At 33.8% G+C, this 20,361-nt stretch overlaps 1 protein-coding gene across 1 annotated transcript in view; it reads right to left on the bottom strand.

The window, feature by feature from the left end:
- The window catches only part of LOC136031498 (peroxidase-like), an 80,323-nt gene that overhangs the window by 11,053 nt on the left and 48,909 nt on the right, over positions 1 to 20,361 (bottom strand). Inside the window, exons 11-13 of the mRNA XM_065711152.1 lie at positions 17,614 to 17,764; positions 12,878 to 13,048; positions 8,777 to 8,975 (exon numbers count right to left, since the gene is read on the bottom strand). Coding sequence (XP_065567224.1) covers positions 8,777 to 8,975; positions 12,878 to 13,048; positions 17,614 to 17,764 — 521 coding nt within the window. The remainder of the gene's footprint in view (positions 1 to 8,776; positions 8,976 to 12,877; positions 13,049 to 17,613; positions 17,765 to 20,361) is intronic.

Here is a 20,361-nt window from a genome sequence, read left to right as displayed (position 1 = left end):
AGAATATAGATCCTTAACTTTACCATTGTAATACTCAGAAGCTGCCTTTCTCAATTTTCTCTTCAGGAACTTTCTTAGATCATTAGCCTGTGTGATATGTCCTTGCTTGAACAAATTGATTTTTTTTTCTTATTAGTTTTTTAAATAGCATTCAGTTAATAGCATTCAAGTTTTTTAAAGTGATAACCAGAGATAGATATAAAATTGTATTTGTAATCACATTAATTTTTCAAGAGACTGAACTTGGATTTACTTAAGACTCTGATAATAAATTTGTTATGGTTCTTAATGATCAGGCCCAACGAAAGGGAGGCGAACATTTCGGAGCCCCTGCCGTAGGGGACCTATTAGGGGATTTAATTTCTTCGCTATAAGAATCTAAATTACAATTTCTTTCTTATAATTATATTACTATCGAAACAATTTTAATACCAATTTCATTGTAAAACTCGATAAGAATTTTAATAGCACTGAGACCAAGGATTTTTTCACGTTGGCTTTGGACCAATACCCATTACTTCTTTTCTGATAAGTTTATCTCCGTTAAATAACATTGAAATCTCATGGAGGCTGAACCTCTCCCCCAGCCTCGCTCTCTATCTCTCTCGAAGCTCTAATCCCCAAAGAATTCTTTTGAATTTAAACATTTAGTTTCATACTCATCGGTAAAAAAAAAGAGCTTATAAATGACATACCTAATCAGATTTTCTGGTATTTACTCCATCAACATTTTTTGCCTCAACCTCAAATTCAACCTCAAAAAACTCAAATTTGTGAAAGAGTTAGAGTGGCAAACTTTTCGGTCTCGGAACCAGCACAAATTTTTTGGTTGGGTAGTGAAAGAATTATTTTTAAAGAAAATTTTTGAAGTGAACCCCTTTTTTCCACAATTTTCCTAGAACCTCTCCCTCAACATCATTATCTCTCAAAGCTTTAAGCCCCAAATAATTTTTTGACCTTAAACATTTAGTTTCATGTTCATAAGTAAAAAAAAGAGCATATAAATGACATATTTAATCACATTTGCTGGTACTCAATCAAATTTAACTTCAAAAAACTCAAATTTGTTTGAGATCTAGAGCGACATACTTTTCGGATTCGAAATCAGCACACAGTTTTTGGTTGGTTAGTGAAAGAATCATTCTTATATCGATTTGTTTGAAGTTGACCCCTCTTTTCACAATTTTTCTAAAACCTTTCCCCGAACCTCACTCTCTCTCTCAAAGCTTTGAACAACAAACAATTCTTTTGACTTTAAACATTTATTTTCTTTGTCATGAGAAACAAAAAAGAGCGTAGAAATGACATATCTAATCCCATCTGCTGGTATTTACTCAATCAACGTTGTTTGCCTCAACCTCAAATTCAGCCTCAAAAACTCAAATTTTTTAAAGAGCTAGAGCAGAAACTAATCAGATTTGGAATTAGTTTACATTTTTTGGTTGAGTAGCAAAAGAATCATTTCTATACCAATTTGTTTGAAGTTGACCCCGTTTTCCACAATTTTCCAAGAACCTCTCCCCCAACCTCACTCTCTCTCAATGCTTTGAGCCCAGAACAATTCTTTTGACTTTAAACATTTAGTTTCTTCTTTATCAGCAAAAACAGAGTGTAGAAATGACATATCTAATCACATTTGCTGGTATTTACTCAATCAATATTTTTTGCCTCAACCTCAAAAAATCAAATTTGTTAAGGAGATAGAGTGGTAAGCTTTTTGTATGGAGAGTCAGCACATATTTTTGGGCTGGATAGTGAAAGAATCATTTCTATAGAAATTTGTTTGAAATTGAACCTTTTTCTTCACAATTTCCCTACGCTAAATATGGATCACTCAGTTCCCGCATCATATAGTAAGTTAAATAAGTAAGAAATTATTTATAACCCATCATGCGAAAATAACAAATGAAGCATTGCAAAATAAAGGAATAAATCGATAATTAAATAATATCAACATTAAATATATGAAAAATCAACATAACAATATAGCAAACAATATATACAAATATCAATATAAAACATATAAAAAAATATCAACATAACATTGAGATTTGACTTTTGCCACTAATATCCGAGCATTAAGCTCACATAGGGTACCCCACAAATCCGGTAGACTAATTTTTCTAATAAGGTACAAGTAACTAGTCCATGGTGGAACTCGAAACAGAAACGTCTTTGATTGAACAAACGCACGCTTCAGTCTAAGACGATCGCATTAACAGTGTATTCAGTAATATTCTAAGTTCAATTCCCGAATATCCGGCAGGGCTGCATTATTATAAACCCTTACAAGAAGGGATATATTCAAACTTAATGCTGGGAACTTACAATCGTAGCACATAAAGGATGGATTTTACTTCTCATATTTTTCAACATCAGTGTAATTTTTTGAAGGTTTTTATCTATTCGCTCATTAAGATATGGTAGCTTATCACAAGGCTTTATTGCAGCACCATTCGAATCAATATCATCAACTTTATGCAGACCCAACTCATTCAAAATCAAAACATTGAATTCAATTGAATTTATTTGTAACCCGTTATAATACACATGAAAAACGGAGTATAATGTGAATAAAAGAAAAGAGGAAAAAGAAAAAATAAATGACCTAAAAACTAAAAAAAAAACTTTGCAACACTTCACCTTACTTAAAAACCCTTAAAACATACAAAAGAAAAACATTAATTGAATCAAAATAGCGCTCCATGGGTGCCAACCAATTCTACTATTATAAGCTTCTATGCTTTATCTGATAGAAGCATTCGGGTCTATGATGCCGTATCTTTTAATGACCCAGGAGTTGCTTGACCACGGTGGAAGGGCAAGCAGGTATTTGGCATACCAGAAATAGATTCGCCGAAGCTCCTTCGTCTCAGTTATCGTAAACGTACGCCAAAAAGGTGCAAGGTGTAGGAAATTCGGGAGTGCAGAAGCATTGTAAAGTTTCACTAGCAGTTTGCGGTTGAGTCGAAGTTTGTTTGCTACTAAGCTTCCGTAAGCAGTTGCTGTTCGACGTTGGAAATGAAGGATGAAGAGCCTTCTAGTTGCTTTAAGAGTGTCGCCGATAGGAAGCCCTAAATATTTCATTTGTGATTTTGGGGAAACTGACACGCCGTCGAGATTAATAGTAAATCCTGCTTGAGCTTCAACGCAGTTGAACAGAACCACGTCCGATTTTTCTCTATTGAACGTAGGGTTAATCGACTGGGGTTAAAAATATCATCTGCATCAGCGATAAGTGACACATCAATCCATTTTAAAATACACGAAGGAGCTGCGCTGGATTGAGTGTTCAGGATACGACGGACTGGAATAACGAAACGTGTTATGATCCCCATCAGGTAGCCTGATTACAGCAGCAAGGTGGTTATACATATCATACAAAGCACGAGTGGCAGACGTGTCAATTCCCCGTTTATATAGCTCAAGGAGAATTTGTGCGTGAATCAGAGAGTCGAAAGCATGGCTTACATCATGACTCCCTAGGACGAGCGACTCACCAGACTTATCAGCATCTATAAGTATTGACGATAGTGCAGTAGGCGCGTGGGCACACCCTAGGCCTTTTTGGAAGCCAAACTGATATGACGGCATGTAGCATTCATCTGTAAGTTCTGGCATTACGAGTGTTTCAAAAATCTTGCAGAAAGTAGTAGCAACTGTAATAGGGCGATATGAAGAACACTCATTCAGCGATCTATTTTTTTTTGGAACAGGAGTAAGACGACCAGAAGAGAACGAGGTTGGAACTATTCCAGTTGTGAACACCATTTGGAACATGAGATCAAGGTGACAAAATAGTAGGGGACTTCCAAGAAGAATGTGTTAAGCACAAATATTATCTGTACCTCTCGAAAACGTTTTCTTAATTTTTTGCGCAGAATTCATAATATCAGGCAGTGAAACAATAAACGTGGACACAGTCTTTTTTGACAGTATCCGATTGAGATCACATTTAAGGGGATATTCTACTTTGGAATCAGGTTCTGAAAACTCTTTCAAAAAATGCTGTTGCCAGGCCGCAGCAGAGATATGAGCTGACGGAGTGTTTCTTTCACTCTGGTTGCGGGTCAAACTTTTCCACAAAAGCGTCGGAGTACTCATTATCTTTTCTGAAAATCAGAACGAATAGCTGCTCTATGTTTTTACAGTTCTTTGGAAAAATGGCGCTTTGTGGAAATCCGTATTTGGTTCAATATGCCGTTCTTGGGTGATTCTATCCATATGCCTAGCCAAAATTTGGCCTTCTGGCAGGCTTCAACAAGGGATGGGTTCCCGGACCAGCCCTTAACTTGTGACCCAGCACGGACTCTGGATCGAGGGACAAAGTGCGATTCCGCTTGAAGTAGCGCATGCAAAATAAGTGACGAGTACATACTTAGTTTTAGACGAATTTCAGACGTGGGAATAGGTACTGATGTTTGGAGCAAGTCAAAAGGTATTTTTATCTTCGAAAGTAGATTATCAAGCCAGTACTGATACTGAGTCAAATTGGTTTTACTCCATTCAATGATTGTTCTCCATTTTAAAGGTCGATTTGCGCGCATTCGATAAAATGGTGCACTGATTCGAAACGATAGCGGTAAATGGTCAGAAACTAAAAAATCACGTAGCACATCTACTGTTAATGAGCTCCTAAAAATACTACTAGATACAAGGACATGATCAAAGTTAGAAACTGATCCGATTGGGTGAATGTACATTAAGTCACCCGCTTTCGGTACAAGAGCACTTTCATTTGGAATCAGACTAAGCAGAAGAGCTGAACGCGGGCTTTCACTTCTGGATATATCACAATTATAGTCCCCCAATAAAATCCAATGGAGATAAGAAGCATTAATTTTATTCATACATTTCCCCAGTTCTTTGCAGGCTAGAGCAAACTTCATTTTGGAGCAATCATCTCTGTAGTCGGTGGGCAGGAACACATTTATTATAACAGTCTCGCCAACTCTAACTGCTAAGAAATGGTCGGAACTAGCGAACAATTCGGTGTTAATATGCCCACTTATTAGCGTAGCAAGTCCACCCGATGGGCGCCCTCGTTTCTTAGGTTTTTTCGCTGGTACAAAATGGACCATTTGTGAAGGTAAGGCATCGAATATATTTCTACTGTCGTTTGACAGAAAGTGTTCTTAGAGACAAATAATTTCTTCGGTGAGGCAGAGCTGTTCAAGCACGGTAATTTTGGTACTTAGACTACCATTCATATTCCAGGAGACGAAACGCTTGACAATATAAAATTCATTCATTTTCGGCGTTTGAGGTCATTAACTTCGCTGACTTGTTAGATGGGCAGCTAGCGTGGTAGCATGTGTGTCGGGTGCTTGTACAGCTTAGGCACAGCATCGCATTCTGGCAGGGATTTTCTTTCGTGGCACCATGGTTATTTTGAGCACAACGGGCACACTTCGATACGTTTTTACACTGGGCCGCTATGTGGCCAGATTCATGGCAGTTGTAGCAACGTTTCGGAAGAAAGATGAATTCTTGAATTCTGAAACTTTCAAAGCCCACTTTCATTGACAGTTTTATGGCAGTATCAAGGGATTCACGACTTCGAAAATAAAGCTTGAATGCGCGTGATTTTCCACATTGTTCGGTTTTCTCACATCCAGAAACTAGAGTTTGAATGACTTCTGCGCCAAGGGGTTCAGGAATCCCTTTAATCAGTCCTACGTGCAAAGAGGTTTTTACTTTGGCATCGGATTCTGAATTTTTATTTTTGATCGCTAGTGCTATTTTTTTCCGCCGTGGCCTTGTGAGCTACAGCCATGCGCCAACCGTTCCTTCCAGGCCTTAGTTCAACTTTGGTGGCGTCTAGAGCTTCGCCACATGCAGGTTCGATAAAGTTCTTTCGTTCCAGTGGTGTTTTCAAGGGTGGAGGGTTTTTTACAACGACGGAGTATGATAGCTTTTGCGGAGCGTAAAGTCCACTAGAGGGGCTGGTATGGGTAGAAACGTGGAACTCGCCTTTGTTAATACATTCCATAAAGCCGTCAAAACGACGACACATGTCGTTTACTTTAGTAGTTATACATGCATGTATCTCCTCCATACAAGCCGGGACTTCTGTAGGTTCAAAAATAACGAAGGTAGGCAAGGCACGATTTTCCTTTGCTGACTTGACAAAGAATTTGGCTATATTCAAAACATTTTCATCATCTTTCAGAGACTTGCGAAAGGGGTCCGGTAGACCAGATTTCAACAGCAATAGTTCTCTTCCACTTAGAATGTCATCTCTACTGAAGAATTCCACAGCACGGCTTACAATCAGCTGGTGTTTTATGCCAGCGAGCATTGACCTCGACACAAAGTTCAATACCGCATCGCAAACGATATTATTTTTACCTATTTTCGCTGCTAATCGGGCCATAGTACCCAGTCCGAAAATCAGAGCAGGGGCGAGCCAAGCTCGTAATCAAGCGTCAGTTAATTCAGAATAAATTATCTCACAGGGATGATTCACAATGAATGAAGGAACCTAGGAACAAGGGAAGTGTAAGGACCCCCTCGACTATTCCCCGCAATTTACGGGTAACTTAATACCGGCGGATACAGTACGTCGCTTGCGGGAGGCTCCTTCCCTTCTTCTGCTTGTTCCCAGCACGCTTCTTAATTATATGAAATCAAAAATTATCTATGGTCACTGAAATAATCCAAGTTTAAACCACCGAATTAATGCCGGTTAAAAATCCAGAAAAACATATTCACTCTGAATCTAGGTCAAGTTGAGCCATAGCAAATATTATGAAATAACAACTGAATTAAAACAACATTGCCATGTAAACAACATTGCCATTTAATTTTCAATTCCCAAAAGTAGATGTCCATAGTGAATGAAATACGGGGAACTCCAAAAAATGGCAATAACAACGATTTTAGCAATAAATAGCAATAGGGGGAAATAGCGGTAAGAAATTAAAAAGCAGAAACAGTCTACAAACGGTTTATGAGAATATTTAAACTCAAAAAATTATAAATTAAAAATTTTCTTTCTATTAAAAATAACTAAATGTAAATTTCTTTTGACTTTCCCCTTGTCAATAATGAAGAGCCTATGTACATCATGGGTTGTAAAATTCTCAAGATTTTGAGAAACTAAAAAAGGAACACATAAACACAAAGAAGTTGGATTAAAAATAATGATAAATAAAAATTTATATAAATAAAAATTTTAAAAATAATAAATAAAATAAATATATAAAATAAATAAAAATAAATAAAAATTTAATGATAAAATTCTCAAGATTTTGAGAAACTAAAAAAGGAACAATAAAATTCTCAAGATTTTGAGAAATTAAAAAAGGAACACATAAACAAAAATAAGTTGGATTAAAAATAATGATAAATAAAAACAACGACAAATAACATAAAATATAACGAAAAACTTCATAAGTAAAAGGAAACGAAATACATCGCAGCAATACACACAAAGACTAGTACAAGATCCATCTAAATATATTTGCACTGATTTTATTTGTTTTTGTTATCTATCTTGGAACCAAACCCTTCTCAAAGATTAAACTCCAAAAAATGGCAATACAAACGATAATTTTTCGATAACTAGGATAAAGCGTTGACAAGATGCATTCGATGAAATGTTAGCATGCCAAAAACAGTTATATTACCTAATCGGGAAACTTACATGAAAAATACAAACATAGCTCATTTCTTGTGTGTGGTAATACAAACCACAAAGTGAAAATGGAAAAGTAATATTGATGCTATTATGGATATTAAAATCATAATAATATAAATATTAAAAAAATACACTTGTTTTCAAAATGGACTAAATCGTAGAAAATAATTTGTTTACTATGAAGGGCACAAAAAGGTTGCGCATTACTTAGAGGGCACCCTCCTCCCGCCACCTGGTATACATCTCAGTGCACCAATCGTTCCGTATAGTCCCGTCATGCTTTGCAAAGTTACAGCTACGCTTGGATCACTCCCCCCACACTTGGCACATACTTCCTGTTGTACATGATTTCTGAAATTGGATGTCCACCTGGGCTATACGTAACAAAGATATCAATTTGATATTAGTTATAAATTAATAAACTGAAATAGTCAGTGACTTGAGTTAAAAATACCAAGTTATGCAAAGCCCAATTCATTTTGTCGTATTGCCCAATCCGTTTTTGCCCAAGCCGTTTTGCCCAATCCGTTATGCAAAGCCCAATCAATTTTGCATCTTCCGTTTTCACTTATACACTTAGATTCTCGAGAAAATTTCTTTCTACTTTTTAGTTCGTTTTAAAGACGAGTTTTCTTTAATTTTTCATATATTTGTCACTGCCGACTTTTTAGTCTTCTTCAAGACTAAAAATATTCAGTCTTCTCTAGCACAAAAATTGATCTTATCGAATATTCAAACTTACAACAGCCGCAGACAAGTGTCCTTACCGCTGAAATCAAGTCTTGTATAATAGTTTTTGTTTTATACTTTTTGCTGTATCAAATCACCAATTCAGCCTGTTTTATGTTTACAAGGGGGTAATGTACAAGAGGGGGAAAACTTGATGTTGTGTTATTGTATTGTCATAGGGAGTACATGTACTGATAATACTCAGAAGTAACTGAACATTCAAAGTTGTCGAAAAATGGCTCAAAAATTTACGAAATTTATCTGACAAAACTACAAAAACAAGGTGAGCTGAGAGGGAAAAATATAATGAAAGAGAAGAATAAACCACAAGATAATTTACAAATTTACAAAAAAAAAATCCTAAAAATCTATCTGTGTGTCTAGAAAGGTTGCCGACATAATTACCTTGCGTAAAGCTGTGACTTTGTCCACCGATGTCATAGAAAAACCTGTCACCCCTTCTCAGTCGTGCAAACTGGTCCCCAACGAGACAAAGGAATGTGGGCCCTAGTAGTGAACCAGTTTGGGGCATTTCCGCAATGCCTCCAACGAATAAGTCAATATCATCTACGTCTCTATATAATCGCTTTAAGGCACGAATCATCTGAAATGAATATTAAATGGTAAACATTCTTTTATTTATTGAGTACCGATAAACCTAAGTATTCCCGCATGTCCCTGCCTTCTTGAAGACCAAAGAAAAGCACAACATACAGTAATATTTGAAAATAAAGAAAGTAAATTAGATTGAAAATAAACTATGAAAATAAATTATCCCTTAAAACAAAATTAATCTGCAGACTTGTTTCCAAGTGGAAAAATTGTTGATTGTATCCATACGTAGCGATTCTTTTTTTTTCTTTTTTTTCAGTAATATCAAAATGTCACCTTTTATATTTTAAATTTAAACAGATAATTCATTTGCTTTATTCTTTATTTATTGGCCCCTTCCTTTTTACTTTATCTCAATATACGGTTATCGAAAGAGAAATAAAAGAAAGCCCAAGAACAAGCATGTATACATAGCAACCTTCAGGCTGGTGTCCAGTACCCAAAAAAGAATAAAAAAAATAAATATGTTGTGCTTGTCTGCTCTAAATTTAATTTTTTTTCAATGGCCTCTTACTATTATAATCTTGTTTTTTCTATACTTTTCAGTTGATGCATTTTTTTTCTTTTCATTTTTTTTGTCACAATGTCACTTAGTAACACTAGTAACGTTCTCTATATTTGGTAAGTATTATTTTATCTTGTTTTGTAAAGGCTGATCTCCTTGCTACTTCCGAGACGATTCATCGATCCCGTCCTTGTTCAAAGCTTCAAAATTAATTTTGTGTTAACCAGGAAGTGCAGGCAGGGAGGGAAGGGAAGGAAGGAGGGAAGAGAAGGAAGGAGGGAAGGGAAGGAAGGAAGGCAAGGAAGTGCATTTTTAAGAAATATCGATGACTAAAATGATCTAAATAGCAATGCCGTATAGCTTTTTTGCTCGTACAGAGCAAGGCTAATCTTGGGCAATCTTTTCATATGAACTGTAAATCTTTCATATGAACTGGTTACATTTTAAATGCAAAAAGAAAAAAGAAAAAAAAGAAAAAAAGCAAAAAGAAAAAAGCTCAAACCACTAAGTGATACATCAAAGTTAAAAAATCCGATAGAGCAAGTCATCTGCATACCTCTTTTAGTGGTAACCCGCATTTATAAATCTAGTTCTGTTCTGAATTATGTTTTTTAGCTCCCAAAAAAACTAGTTTTTAATTTCTTTTATTTATCAAATAAAAAAAAAAGTTTATTCAAATGAAAATAAGGGGCGACATTAAAACTTAAAACGAACAGAAATCGTTCCGTACATGAAAGGGGCTGTCCCCTCCTCAACGTCCCACTCTTTACGCTAAAGTTTGACTCTGTCACAGTTCTGCTTTTTAAAACAATAAAAAACTTTAGCGTAAAGTGCGGGACGTTGAGGAGGGGACTGTCCCTTTCATATACGGAATAATTTCTGTTCGTTTAAGTTTTAATGTCGCTCCTTACTTTCAGTTGAAAAAACTTGCTTTTTCAGTTTATTTTCTTAATGTTTTTGAATTAATGTATGTTTTGATTTTGGCTCATCGCACATGAATAATTAAAACGACATTTGCACATTAAATTTTGTTTGGTTAAATGGCTTTGAAATAGTTTTGATAGGACGATTTTGATAAAAAAAAGGGGATGGGAGAGGAGGCCTAGTTGCCCTCCAATTTTTGGTTACTTAGAAATGCAACGAACGTTTTTATTAGTAATAAATATATGAAACTTACGAATTAACTTACGTAACGAACTTCTATATTTGTTTATTTTTTATTACATATATGAGGGGCTACGCCCCCTCGTCAATACCTCGCTCTTTACACCAAAGCTTGAATTTTGTCCCAACTGACCCCTAGATCACAAAGGCCGTAGAATAAATAGTTGAATTTACTAAAAATACTTTAGCATAAAGAGCGAGGTATTGAGGAGGAGACGAAAGCCCTTATATACGTAATAATTTTTGTTCGTTTTAACTTTTAATGCTGCTCCTTGCTTCCAGTTGAAAAAACTTTTTTTTAATTTATTTTCTCATTGATTATTTTAAATAATTCTAGAAAATCCTGTGCCCCCTTCATGGAAATTCTCTTCCCTCATGATAAATTCCTGCATGAAAAGATCCTCCAACGTAACCTCCTCCCCTAGCCTCCCCCCACGCGAAAAAGTTCCCCTGAAAACGTCTGTACATTTCCCAATAGCCATTGCTATATGTAAACAATGGTCAAAGTCTGTAACTTGCAGCCCCTCCCCCGGAGACAGTGGGGGATTAAGTCGTCCCCAAAGACATAGTTATTAGGCTTTTAGACTAAATTAATGGCTATCTCAAAATTTCGATCCGGGGACTTTGGGGAAAAATGAGCGTGGGAGGGGGCCTAGGTGCCCTCCAATTTTTTAGTCACTTAAAAAGGCACCAGAACTTTTAATTTCAGTTATAATGTCTCGCGACATTCTAGGACCGCTGGGTCGATACGGTCACCCTTGGAAAAAAAAGAAACACGCATCCGTGATCTGTCTTCAGGCAAAAAATACGAAATTCCACATTTTTGTAGATAGGAGCTTGAAATTTCTACATAATGGTATTCTGATACGCTGAATCTGATGGTGTGATTTTCTTTAAGATTCTATGACTTTTAGGGGATGTTTTTCCCTATTTTCTAAAATAAGGCAAATTTGTTTCAGACTCACAACTTTTGATGAGTAAGACTAAACTTGATGAAACTTATATATTTAAAATCAGCATAAAAATATGATGCTTTTGAGGTAGCTATTACTATGAAAATTCTTTTTTTTAGGGTTTCGGTTACTATTGAGCTGAGTCGCTCCTTACTACAGTTCGTTATCACGAACTGTTGATTTCATTCCAATTTTCATCCAGTTGACCCAGCTCTGAATGGATACCTGAAGAAATATGGAGATGGTAAACAGGAGGGGTATGCAAAAGCACAGGATGGCTGCCTCCCAGCCACCCATTGTATTTCCTGGCTGAAAGGCCATGAAACATAGGTTAGCACCACCAAAGGGATTGTAACGTCTAATTACGTATTCTTTATTAATTTTTTTCCATGCTTCTTTGGTACGAAAAAAAATTCATACAGATTATGCTAGAAAATTCACTAAAACTTTTGAATGATTTATTCTCTATTTATGTAAATGTTCTTCTTCGGACTGTTTGAATTAAATTGAATGTTGTTTTAAGCGAACCGTATAATTACATGTGTTTAATTGAAATTTCTCGTCTTAAAACTGTTTAAAGACTCATTTCAGAGGCTGATCGTTATTAATTATCATCACCTTCACCCAAAAGTTGCTGACAACAGCAATTTTAATCCCTTGTACGCTCATAATCAAACAATTCGTGGCAGCGAACTATAAGCAAGAAGCGACTCGTGTAAAACTCAAGTAAAGTTCTTTTGTGACAATCTTCTTTTTGTAATTCTACTAAATCTTCTAATAGGATAATATATCATCAAAGCAAAGCTATAAATTTTATATTAAAAGAAAAATAAATGGTATAAAATATTGACCCGATTTTATTTTAAAAAAAATATTATTTCTTGAAAGTTCGTTCTTCATTAAATGACTTTGTAAATATCTTAAATTGCCACATTTGATTTTACAAAAACACAAATTATTCTTCAACTCCCAAATAAGCAGTTCCATCTTACTTTCTGTGTATGAATTCCGGGAAATAATGCTTAGAAACAATACGGATAAAGTTACAACCCATGGAGCTATGGAACTTGAATGCTGATTTATCCTGGCAAAAATCGAATCATATCCAGTTGTGAAATCTTAAATTCTACCTTCTCTACTGTACACGTAATTGGACCCCACCTTCACCCCCGCCCCCTCTTGAACACCAATGTCGTTAGTAAAACGAATCATACATTGATTACTAAGCTGCAGTCATAAGTGATGTAGCAAGACCAATATTATCATTTTTACCTGAATAGTAAAGACATCTGAAAGATCCTCGAAGGTCTTGGCTTTTTTCATCCCGCAAACATTTCTGTATGTGTTATAACCCGGTATGCCATGATCTCTTCCTCTTTGTATGTTTAATGCAGCAAGATCAAATCCATAAGCAGATGATCCTCGGAAAAGTTTCGTTGTCAACTAAAAGATTCGTAAATTTTTAAATTTCAGGAATGTTTTGACTCCCCCAAAAAATTATGTCTAAACGACCAGCACCCAATCAACATAAATAAGTTAAAGTTATATGCATAGTTTAATTTACTTATTTTATTTGTACGTAAGCATAGTGCTTTAATATGGAAAACAAAAACAAACCGTTCAGAAATAGTAGGAACATATAAATGAAGTTCGAATCTATGTCGTGCGATTTATGTGACCTTTAGCAAACACAAATCGCCCAAAATAGCTACAGAGAAAATTTACGAGGCGTTGAATGCAAAATGTTGGAAATTTAATTGACCATTAATGAGCTATCCTCTGGCAGTTTCCAATTTTCTAGAAAATCGCAAAGTAGTTACTTTTCTCATTTTTGCAGAATTTTATCAATATATTTCACGAAGTCTCTTTCTTCCCATATTTTCTGCTCCGTGTGCCTGTGTGACCCTTATGAATTTTATACATTCTGCATTAGATTCGGGATTAATTCCGGCTGCCATATTCCTGGATATTCGCAAGGCATTCGATTCCTTAACCCATGAAATTCTTCTACCGAAGATTTCCCATTTTGGCATTAGGGGTAATGTATTTTTTTTTGTTTCAATCTTTTTTGAATGATAGGTTAATTTCCATCGATCCACTTTTCCGTTCACCCTCACAAGTGAATTCTGGCGTCCCTCAGGGATCAGTTTTAGGGCCAGTGCTATTTTTGATTTATTTGAATGATCTTTTTTACGCAGTAAAAAAGCAGAAACTTATTAATTGCTGTAGATTCTGTCATCCTAAACCTTCCCTTGCCCATAGTGCCAGCTATAGTTCGCCATCTTCTGATGTCCTTGTTTGTTTTGCTGATGACAGCACACTTGGCACTTCGAGAAATTGTGAATCTGAGCTTCGATTAAACTTGGAAAATATGTTTGAGAGAGTAATTTTATTGCATGATGCTAATAATCTTACCCTAAATTATTCCAAGTCCAGTTTTTTGATATTTTCACATGTTTCTCAGATTTATCCTCAGTTATCAGAAATTCATCAGCCAAATGGGATAATTCATAGATCTAAAGATCGATATGTTCGTTTTTTGGGCATTCTTGATGATGAAAACTTGTCTTTCAAACGTCACACTGATTTGATTAAAATGAAGATATGCCGGAGTCTCGGTATTTTATGGAAATTTAAACATATTTTCCCTGGATCAATTTTGGAAATCCTTTTTCACTGCTTGATCCGATCTTACGTTTCTTACTGTCCAATCGGACCGATGTCAACCTTTCCTTCATTGTTAAACCACTTTCTAAGGTTTGCAATAAAGCTAGAAACGTCATTAAGGAAACTAATCGTTCAAGAGATATAACAATACTTGATCTCGAGTCACTGTATATTCTTTTGTGTGCATATTTTACTTTTTCTCAGCTTCATAGTGACCTCCCCCATCCCCTAAGTATTCCGCGATCTATCATCTATGATCAGAATAATTATAATCTTCGCAATACAAAAATCATGTTCAATTTCCTTTTACTCCTTGTGTAAGGTCAGATTTTAATCCTTTAATTTCGAGTCATATTGCATGGAATAAGTTACCCGAATCAGCTAAGGTGCCACCCATTCGGTTTGTTCAAAAAAAATTATTAAAAATTCTTTGCCTTCTTAGAAGTTATTTTATCTATTTATATATATATATATATATATATATATATATATATATATATATATATATATATATATATATATATATATATATATGTATATATATATATATATATATATATATATATATATATATATATATATATATATATATATATGTATATATATATATATACATATATGTATATATATATATAATATATATATATATATATATATATAATATACATACATATATATATATATATATATATATATATATATATATATATGTATATATATATGTATATATATATATATATATATATATATATATATATGTATGTATATATATAATATATATATATATATATATATATATATATATATATATATATATATATATATATATATTATATATATATATATATATATATTATATATATACATACATACATATATATATATATATATATATATATATATATATATATATATATATATATATATATATATATATATATATATATATGTTTACTATTCTTTCATTGGAGTCTATTTTATTTACTGATCTACTTAATTAATTTAGTCTATTCAATCTATTAGTCTATTTAGTTTTGTTTTCTATAGTTTTTATTTTATTTATATTTTTTCTTCTCCTTTTTGCTCTTCTCTCTGTGAGTAAGTGATTATTTTTTTTCTTCTGAATAAGTGACTCATTTATTTCCCCCTTTTTTACAGGGCAAAGAGCCTTTGGGGGAATAGTAAAATGTAATATTGTATGTGTGTTTCGTGATGAATAAGTCTTATCTTATCTTAACTGCAAAATATTCGCTAAAAAAACACAAATTCGATAAGAAATAATGGCCAAAAAAATTAAATCAATATGCCATCACAAAAAACGCACGATTTTATAACACAAGATTTTTGTGACAAATAAAGTATATTTAATTATCATCAGCAAGTACCCGGTATAAGGGTCTAAGAACTTGCTTCAGTTCTCTTTAATTCACTTTGACCTGACAACTGTATTTTCTCAAACCAATAAAACTCGATACTCATTAATGACAAATGGCTCCGGTTTTTCATCACAGAAATTTACCACAAAATCGTCCAGATATTTTGGACACACATTGATTTGGTTAACTTTTGATCATAATTTCTTGGTTAATTTGTGTGTGCTTTTTCGGCTTTTTTTAACAGAAGCTCGGAAATTCTTGATTGCAAAGATTTAACAACGGCTTTCCACTCGTGGCTCTAACTACTGCGTTTAATAACTACTAAATTACTTTACAAATTTGATTACTAATAGCTAATTAATGCAGCTACTGCCCATGTACCGTCGCACCCAAAAGTAAAGAGCATTTCTCACAGAGAAGATAGAGAAAATATGGTTCAGTGATGCTTCACTGAAACATATAATGCACAAAACTATTCAGGGTGGCCTTCAAGCTAGAGACACTGACACAATTTATATATTTTAGGGTTTATAGAAACTCTAAGTTTCATTAATTTTGCTTGTTTCTCGCAATCAGAAATAAGCGATTACAGTACGAATCCGTGCTAAAATGCAAAACACCACCATTTCTTTGATTTAGCCACGTTCCCACGTCTATTATTATTAATAATAGACGTTCCCACGTCTACATTTTAGTGTTCATTTTAGTGTTCAGGGAACATTTTAGTGTTCCCACGTCTATGGATTTATTGTATATAATAAAAACAGAATTTCTTTAACTTTTGTAAAGTAGTTCTGTGACTAATAATAACCAAAATACTCTAAACAATACTAGTAATATATTTGTAAAACCCCAAAAGCTAAATAATACTAGTAATATCCAAAATGATTCGTATCAACGCGAATCGTTCAGTATTATATTTCGACGGTGAAAATTCTTGACAATTATTAAAGATTTCCTTTTAATTCGCAGAAGAAATTTAGTTAGCAAAAACCGTTACCGATAACTTTGTTTGACTGTAAAAGCACTGTATTAAAAGTAAAAACATATATATACGACTCGTCACCCTATTCAGCTTATATGTTGAATTTTTGAATGCAAAGTTTAACTAAATTGATAAAAACTGAATGAAAAAAGAAAAAAATTAAGGCATTCAAAACTTCCACTGTGGAAGTATTAAGATTTTAGACGATTCTTCAAGTAGCTCGCGTGTCAGTGCATCCATTTGCCGAATATCTACCATAAATTATCATTCCAGCGTAGAAAATACTTCAAATTTGGTTTTCTAAAATGACTTTATACGAGATCATCTGCATAAAATCGTTTATATAAATATAAGTCCAGAATTTCTATGCAATTTACCTCTTGCGTTATAGAGCTGTCAAAATTTTGGGATGATTCCTCAAGCAGTCCGCGCAACAGCGAATCTACTTGCACTGGATTCATCATGAATGAAGGGTCATTGAACATCTGGCTTACCCTTTCTATTGTCCTTTACCTTTTTCCTTTTTTATTACCTTTTTCTATTGTCTTTTCTTCTTTAAAATAAACGGTATATTGCTGTCCTATTGGATTTTTTATAGTCTCACATCTGGCTTACCAGATGATCATTGAACATCTGGCTTACCTCTTGCGTTATAGAGCTGTCAAAATTTTGGGATGATTCCTCAAGCAGTCCGCGCAACAGCGAATCTACTTACCCTGGATTCATCATGAATGAAGGGTCATTGAACATCTGGCCAGATGTAGATTCGCAACAGCGAATCTACTTGCCCTGGATTCATCATGAATGAAGGATCATTGAACATCTGGCTTACCTTTTCTATTGTCCTTTACCTTTTTCCTTTTTTATTACCTTTTTCTATTGTCTTTTCTTCTTTAAAATAAGCGGTATATTGTTGTCCTATTGGATTTTTTATAGTCTCACATCTGGCTTACCATATGATCATTGAACATCTGGCTTACCTCTTGCGTTATAGAGCTGTCAAAATTTTGGGATGATTCCTCAAGCAGTCCACGCAACAGCGAATCTACTTGCCCTGGATTCATCATGAATGAAGGATCATTGAACATCTGGCTTAGAGTCACTGTATGGTCATTTCGTCGGTCAATCATACTATAAATAGATATTCCGATCAGCAGGCAATAGCTTTTGAAACACAATACTCCCGAGGGAAGAAAGGTATAAGTTATTCTTGTAGTAATAAGAATACAGAATACAAATTAATTTGCATTATATATATGTTCAGAAGGATTGGTAAAATACTTACGATAATACGACGTGTATAAACTTTGAAATTTACCCTCAATAATACCAGCGTTTTCCAGTGAACAAAAATCAGTGTTCAGCCAAACCAGTACTCAAAATCATGACAGGTTACTTTTTTGAATTTTGAACGTTTATTGTAGGCGGTATAATCACAATGCAAAAGTATTTGAAATCATCGATACAAATGGTATAACCATATATATTGATAGCATATTTTAAAACTTTTTATTAACATATCAACAAGCTTTATTGTTAAATTAAAAAAAAACTGTTGGTACTTTACTAACAAACTTTTGCTGAATACTTTTTGGTAGATTCTACAAAAACTTTGTTGGCATTTTCATTCTTCAAAGGGTGGTCAGGTCCAAATTCATTATCTAATATTATCAAGACAATCATGCGTAACCCTTACTCATCGTAATAGAGATTGTAAAGTTTGAAAAGACAAAAGCGCTAATACATTTAAAAATACTGATTAAAAAAAAGAGGTCGGCGAGCTGAATGGATATGGGATTACAGAAAAGAAAATATCTGTTTAAAGTGAATATTCAACAATATCTAGAGAAAAGTCCGACAACAAGAACTTTTAAAGCTTTTTGTCAAGCTACAAATTTTATTCTGAACTTTTAATCTGATAGATTTAGTATATGATGTTATAAATAAGATTGACTTGAAAATGTATAAATTTAGAACTAAGAAAAAGAATTCATAAATACAGAGTCCGATACAGAATTTATAAGTTCTGATTAAGACATTCCAGGATCCAGTGAATGTTGTGAGTCAAGGTCAATCATACATTCAGATTGAAATATTCAGAAACACAGGAATGTGTATCGAAAACTTATGATACACATTAGCATTAAACGGGGATTCGTTGTCGCTCAATAACAATGCAGAAGTGGCCATATTTTTGTCTAATATCACAGGCTGTGATGACAATTTTTTTTTTTTTTGTCTTTTCTCATGAAAAAAATGTATCTGTAGGGAGTTTAAAATAACGAGATGATTCACGGCCAAATGAAAAAGAGACAAATATAAATACTTTGGCCGAAATTTCTATTTAGCTGTCCTCAGTGTGAGAAGAATAAAAGAAAGTATAAAAATCCACAGAACTAAATAAAAATACAAACATCAAAAACAAAAGTAAATAAAAGTGACTTTCTCATGTGAATAGTAAAAAGCAATTAAGCAACAAACCCCGGCGGTGAACGAACATTAACTTTTCATTTGAGAATTCATCTTGTATATGACTTTTTTGAATGCTGGTCTTTTTACAGGTTCTGAAGTTTCAGGATTTTAGTTTTTGTTTGTGATACATCTTATTCAACAAATAAACAAAAAAATCATATGAAAGTAAAGAGCGGCGTTAGACCTAAAATAATCTGTCTAACATTACAGGCTGTGATGACGAATATTTTTGTCTTTTCTCATGAAAAAATGTATCTGTAGGGAGTTTAAAATAACAAGATGATTCACGCCAAATGAAAAAGAGACAAATATAAATACTTTGGCCGAGGCCACTATTCAGCTGTCTTCAGTGTGAAAAGACTAAAAGAAAGTAGAAAAATCCACAGAACTAAATATACATACAAACATAAAAAAAATAAAAGTCACCTTTTCATGTGAATAGTAAAAAGCAATTAAACAAAAAATCCCGGCGGTGAACGAATATTAACTTTTCATTTGAGAATTCATCTTGCATATGACTTTTTTGAATGCTGGTCTTTTTGTAGGTTCTGAGGTTTCAAGATTTTAGTTTTTTTGTTTGTAATTCCTCTTATTAAGCAAATAAACAAAACATCAAATGAAAGTAAAGAGCGGTGTTAAACCTAAGATAATATCAGTCAAGTGGTTAACCCAAAGTTTTAATCCATAGTTTGATTGACTACATAAAAAAAATAAAGTCATAAGAGTGTTGGCCCCAAGGATGGCCAAAAAGAATTCTTTAAGGCCAAAAAGAATGTAAACCAAACCAGATTGAATTAAAATTAGCAATAAAGTAAGCAACAACGAGTCAAAATGAAAAAAAAAATAATTTAAGGTTCAAAGCTTCCAACTCTGGCTTAGAAACTGATCCAACAGGTAGAAGAAAAACCAATTAAAGAAATAACCTGTTAATTTATTATGGTTTATTGCTTTAGACGCTGCTTATAGAAGCAAATTTTCCATAACATAGTCTCCAATGAAGAGGAAATTTCTATTTTTAATAGAGGTCATCCCAAGCTCAGATTCTCTAGAATTAATATTTAAAGAAAAATAATGTTTAGTCTAACTGATTATCAGCATAGCTGATTTTTCATTAAATGAATGAAAATTCCAAAAGGGCCCAAAAGGGGTTTTCAAGTCCCAAGGTCATATGTGGCATAAGAATAAAGCAACCAAAAAAAATAAAGAAACAAAGCAGCGCTCAAAACGGGGTTTCAAGCCCTAAAGTCATATGTGGC

This window comes from Artemia franciscana, chromosome 9 (genome assembly GCF_032884065.1).
Source record: "Artemia franciscana chromosome 9, ASM3288406v1, whole genome shotgun sequence".
Classification (NCBI taxonomy): Eukaryota; Metazoa; Arthropoda; class Branchiopoda; order Anostraca; family Artemiidae; genus Artemia; species Artemia franciscana.
This window is presented reverse-complemented; position numbering and strand designations above follow the sequence as displayed.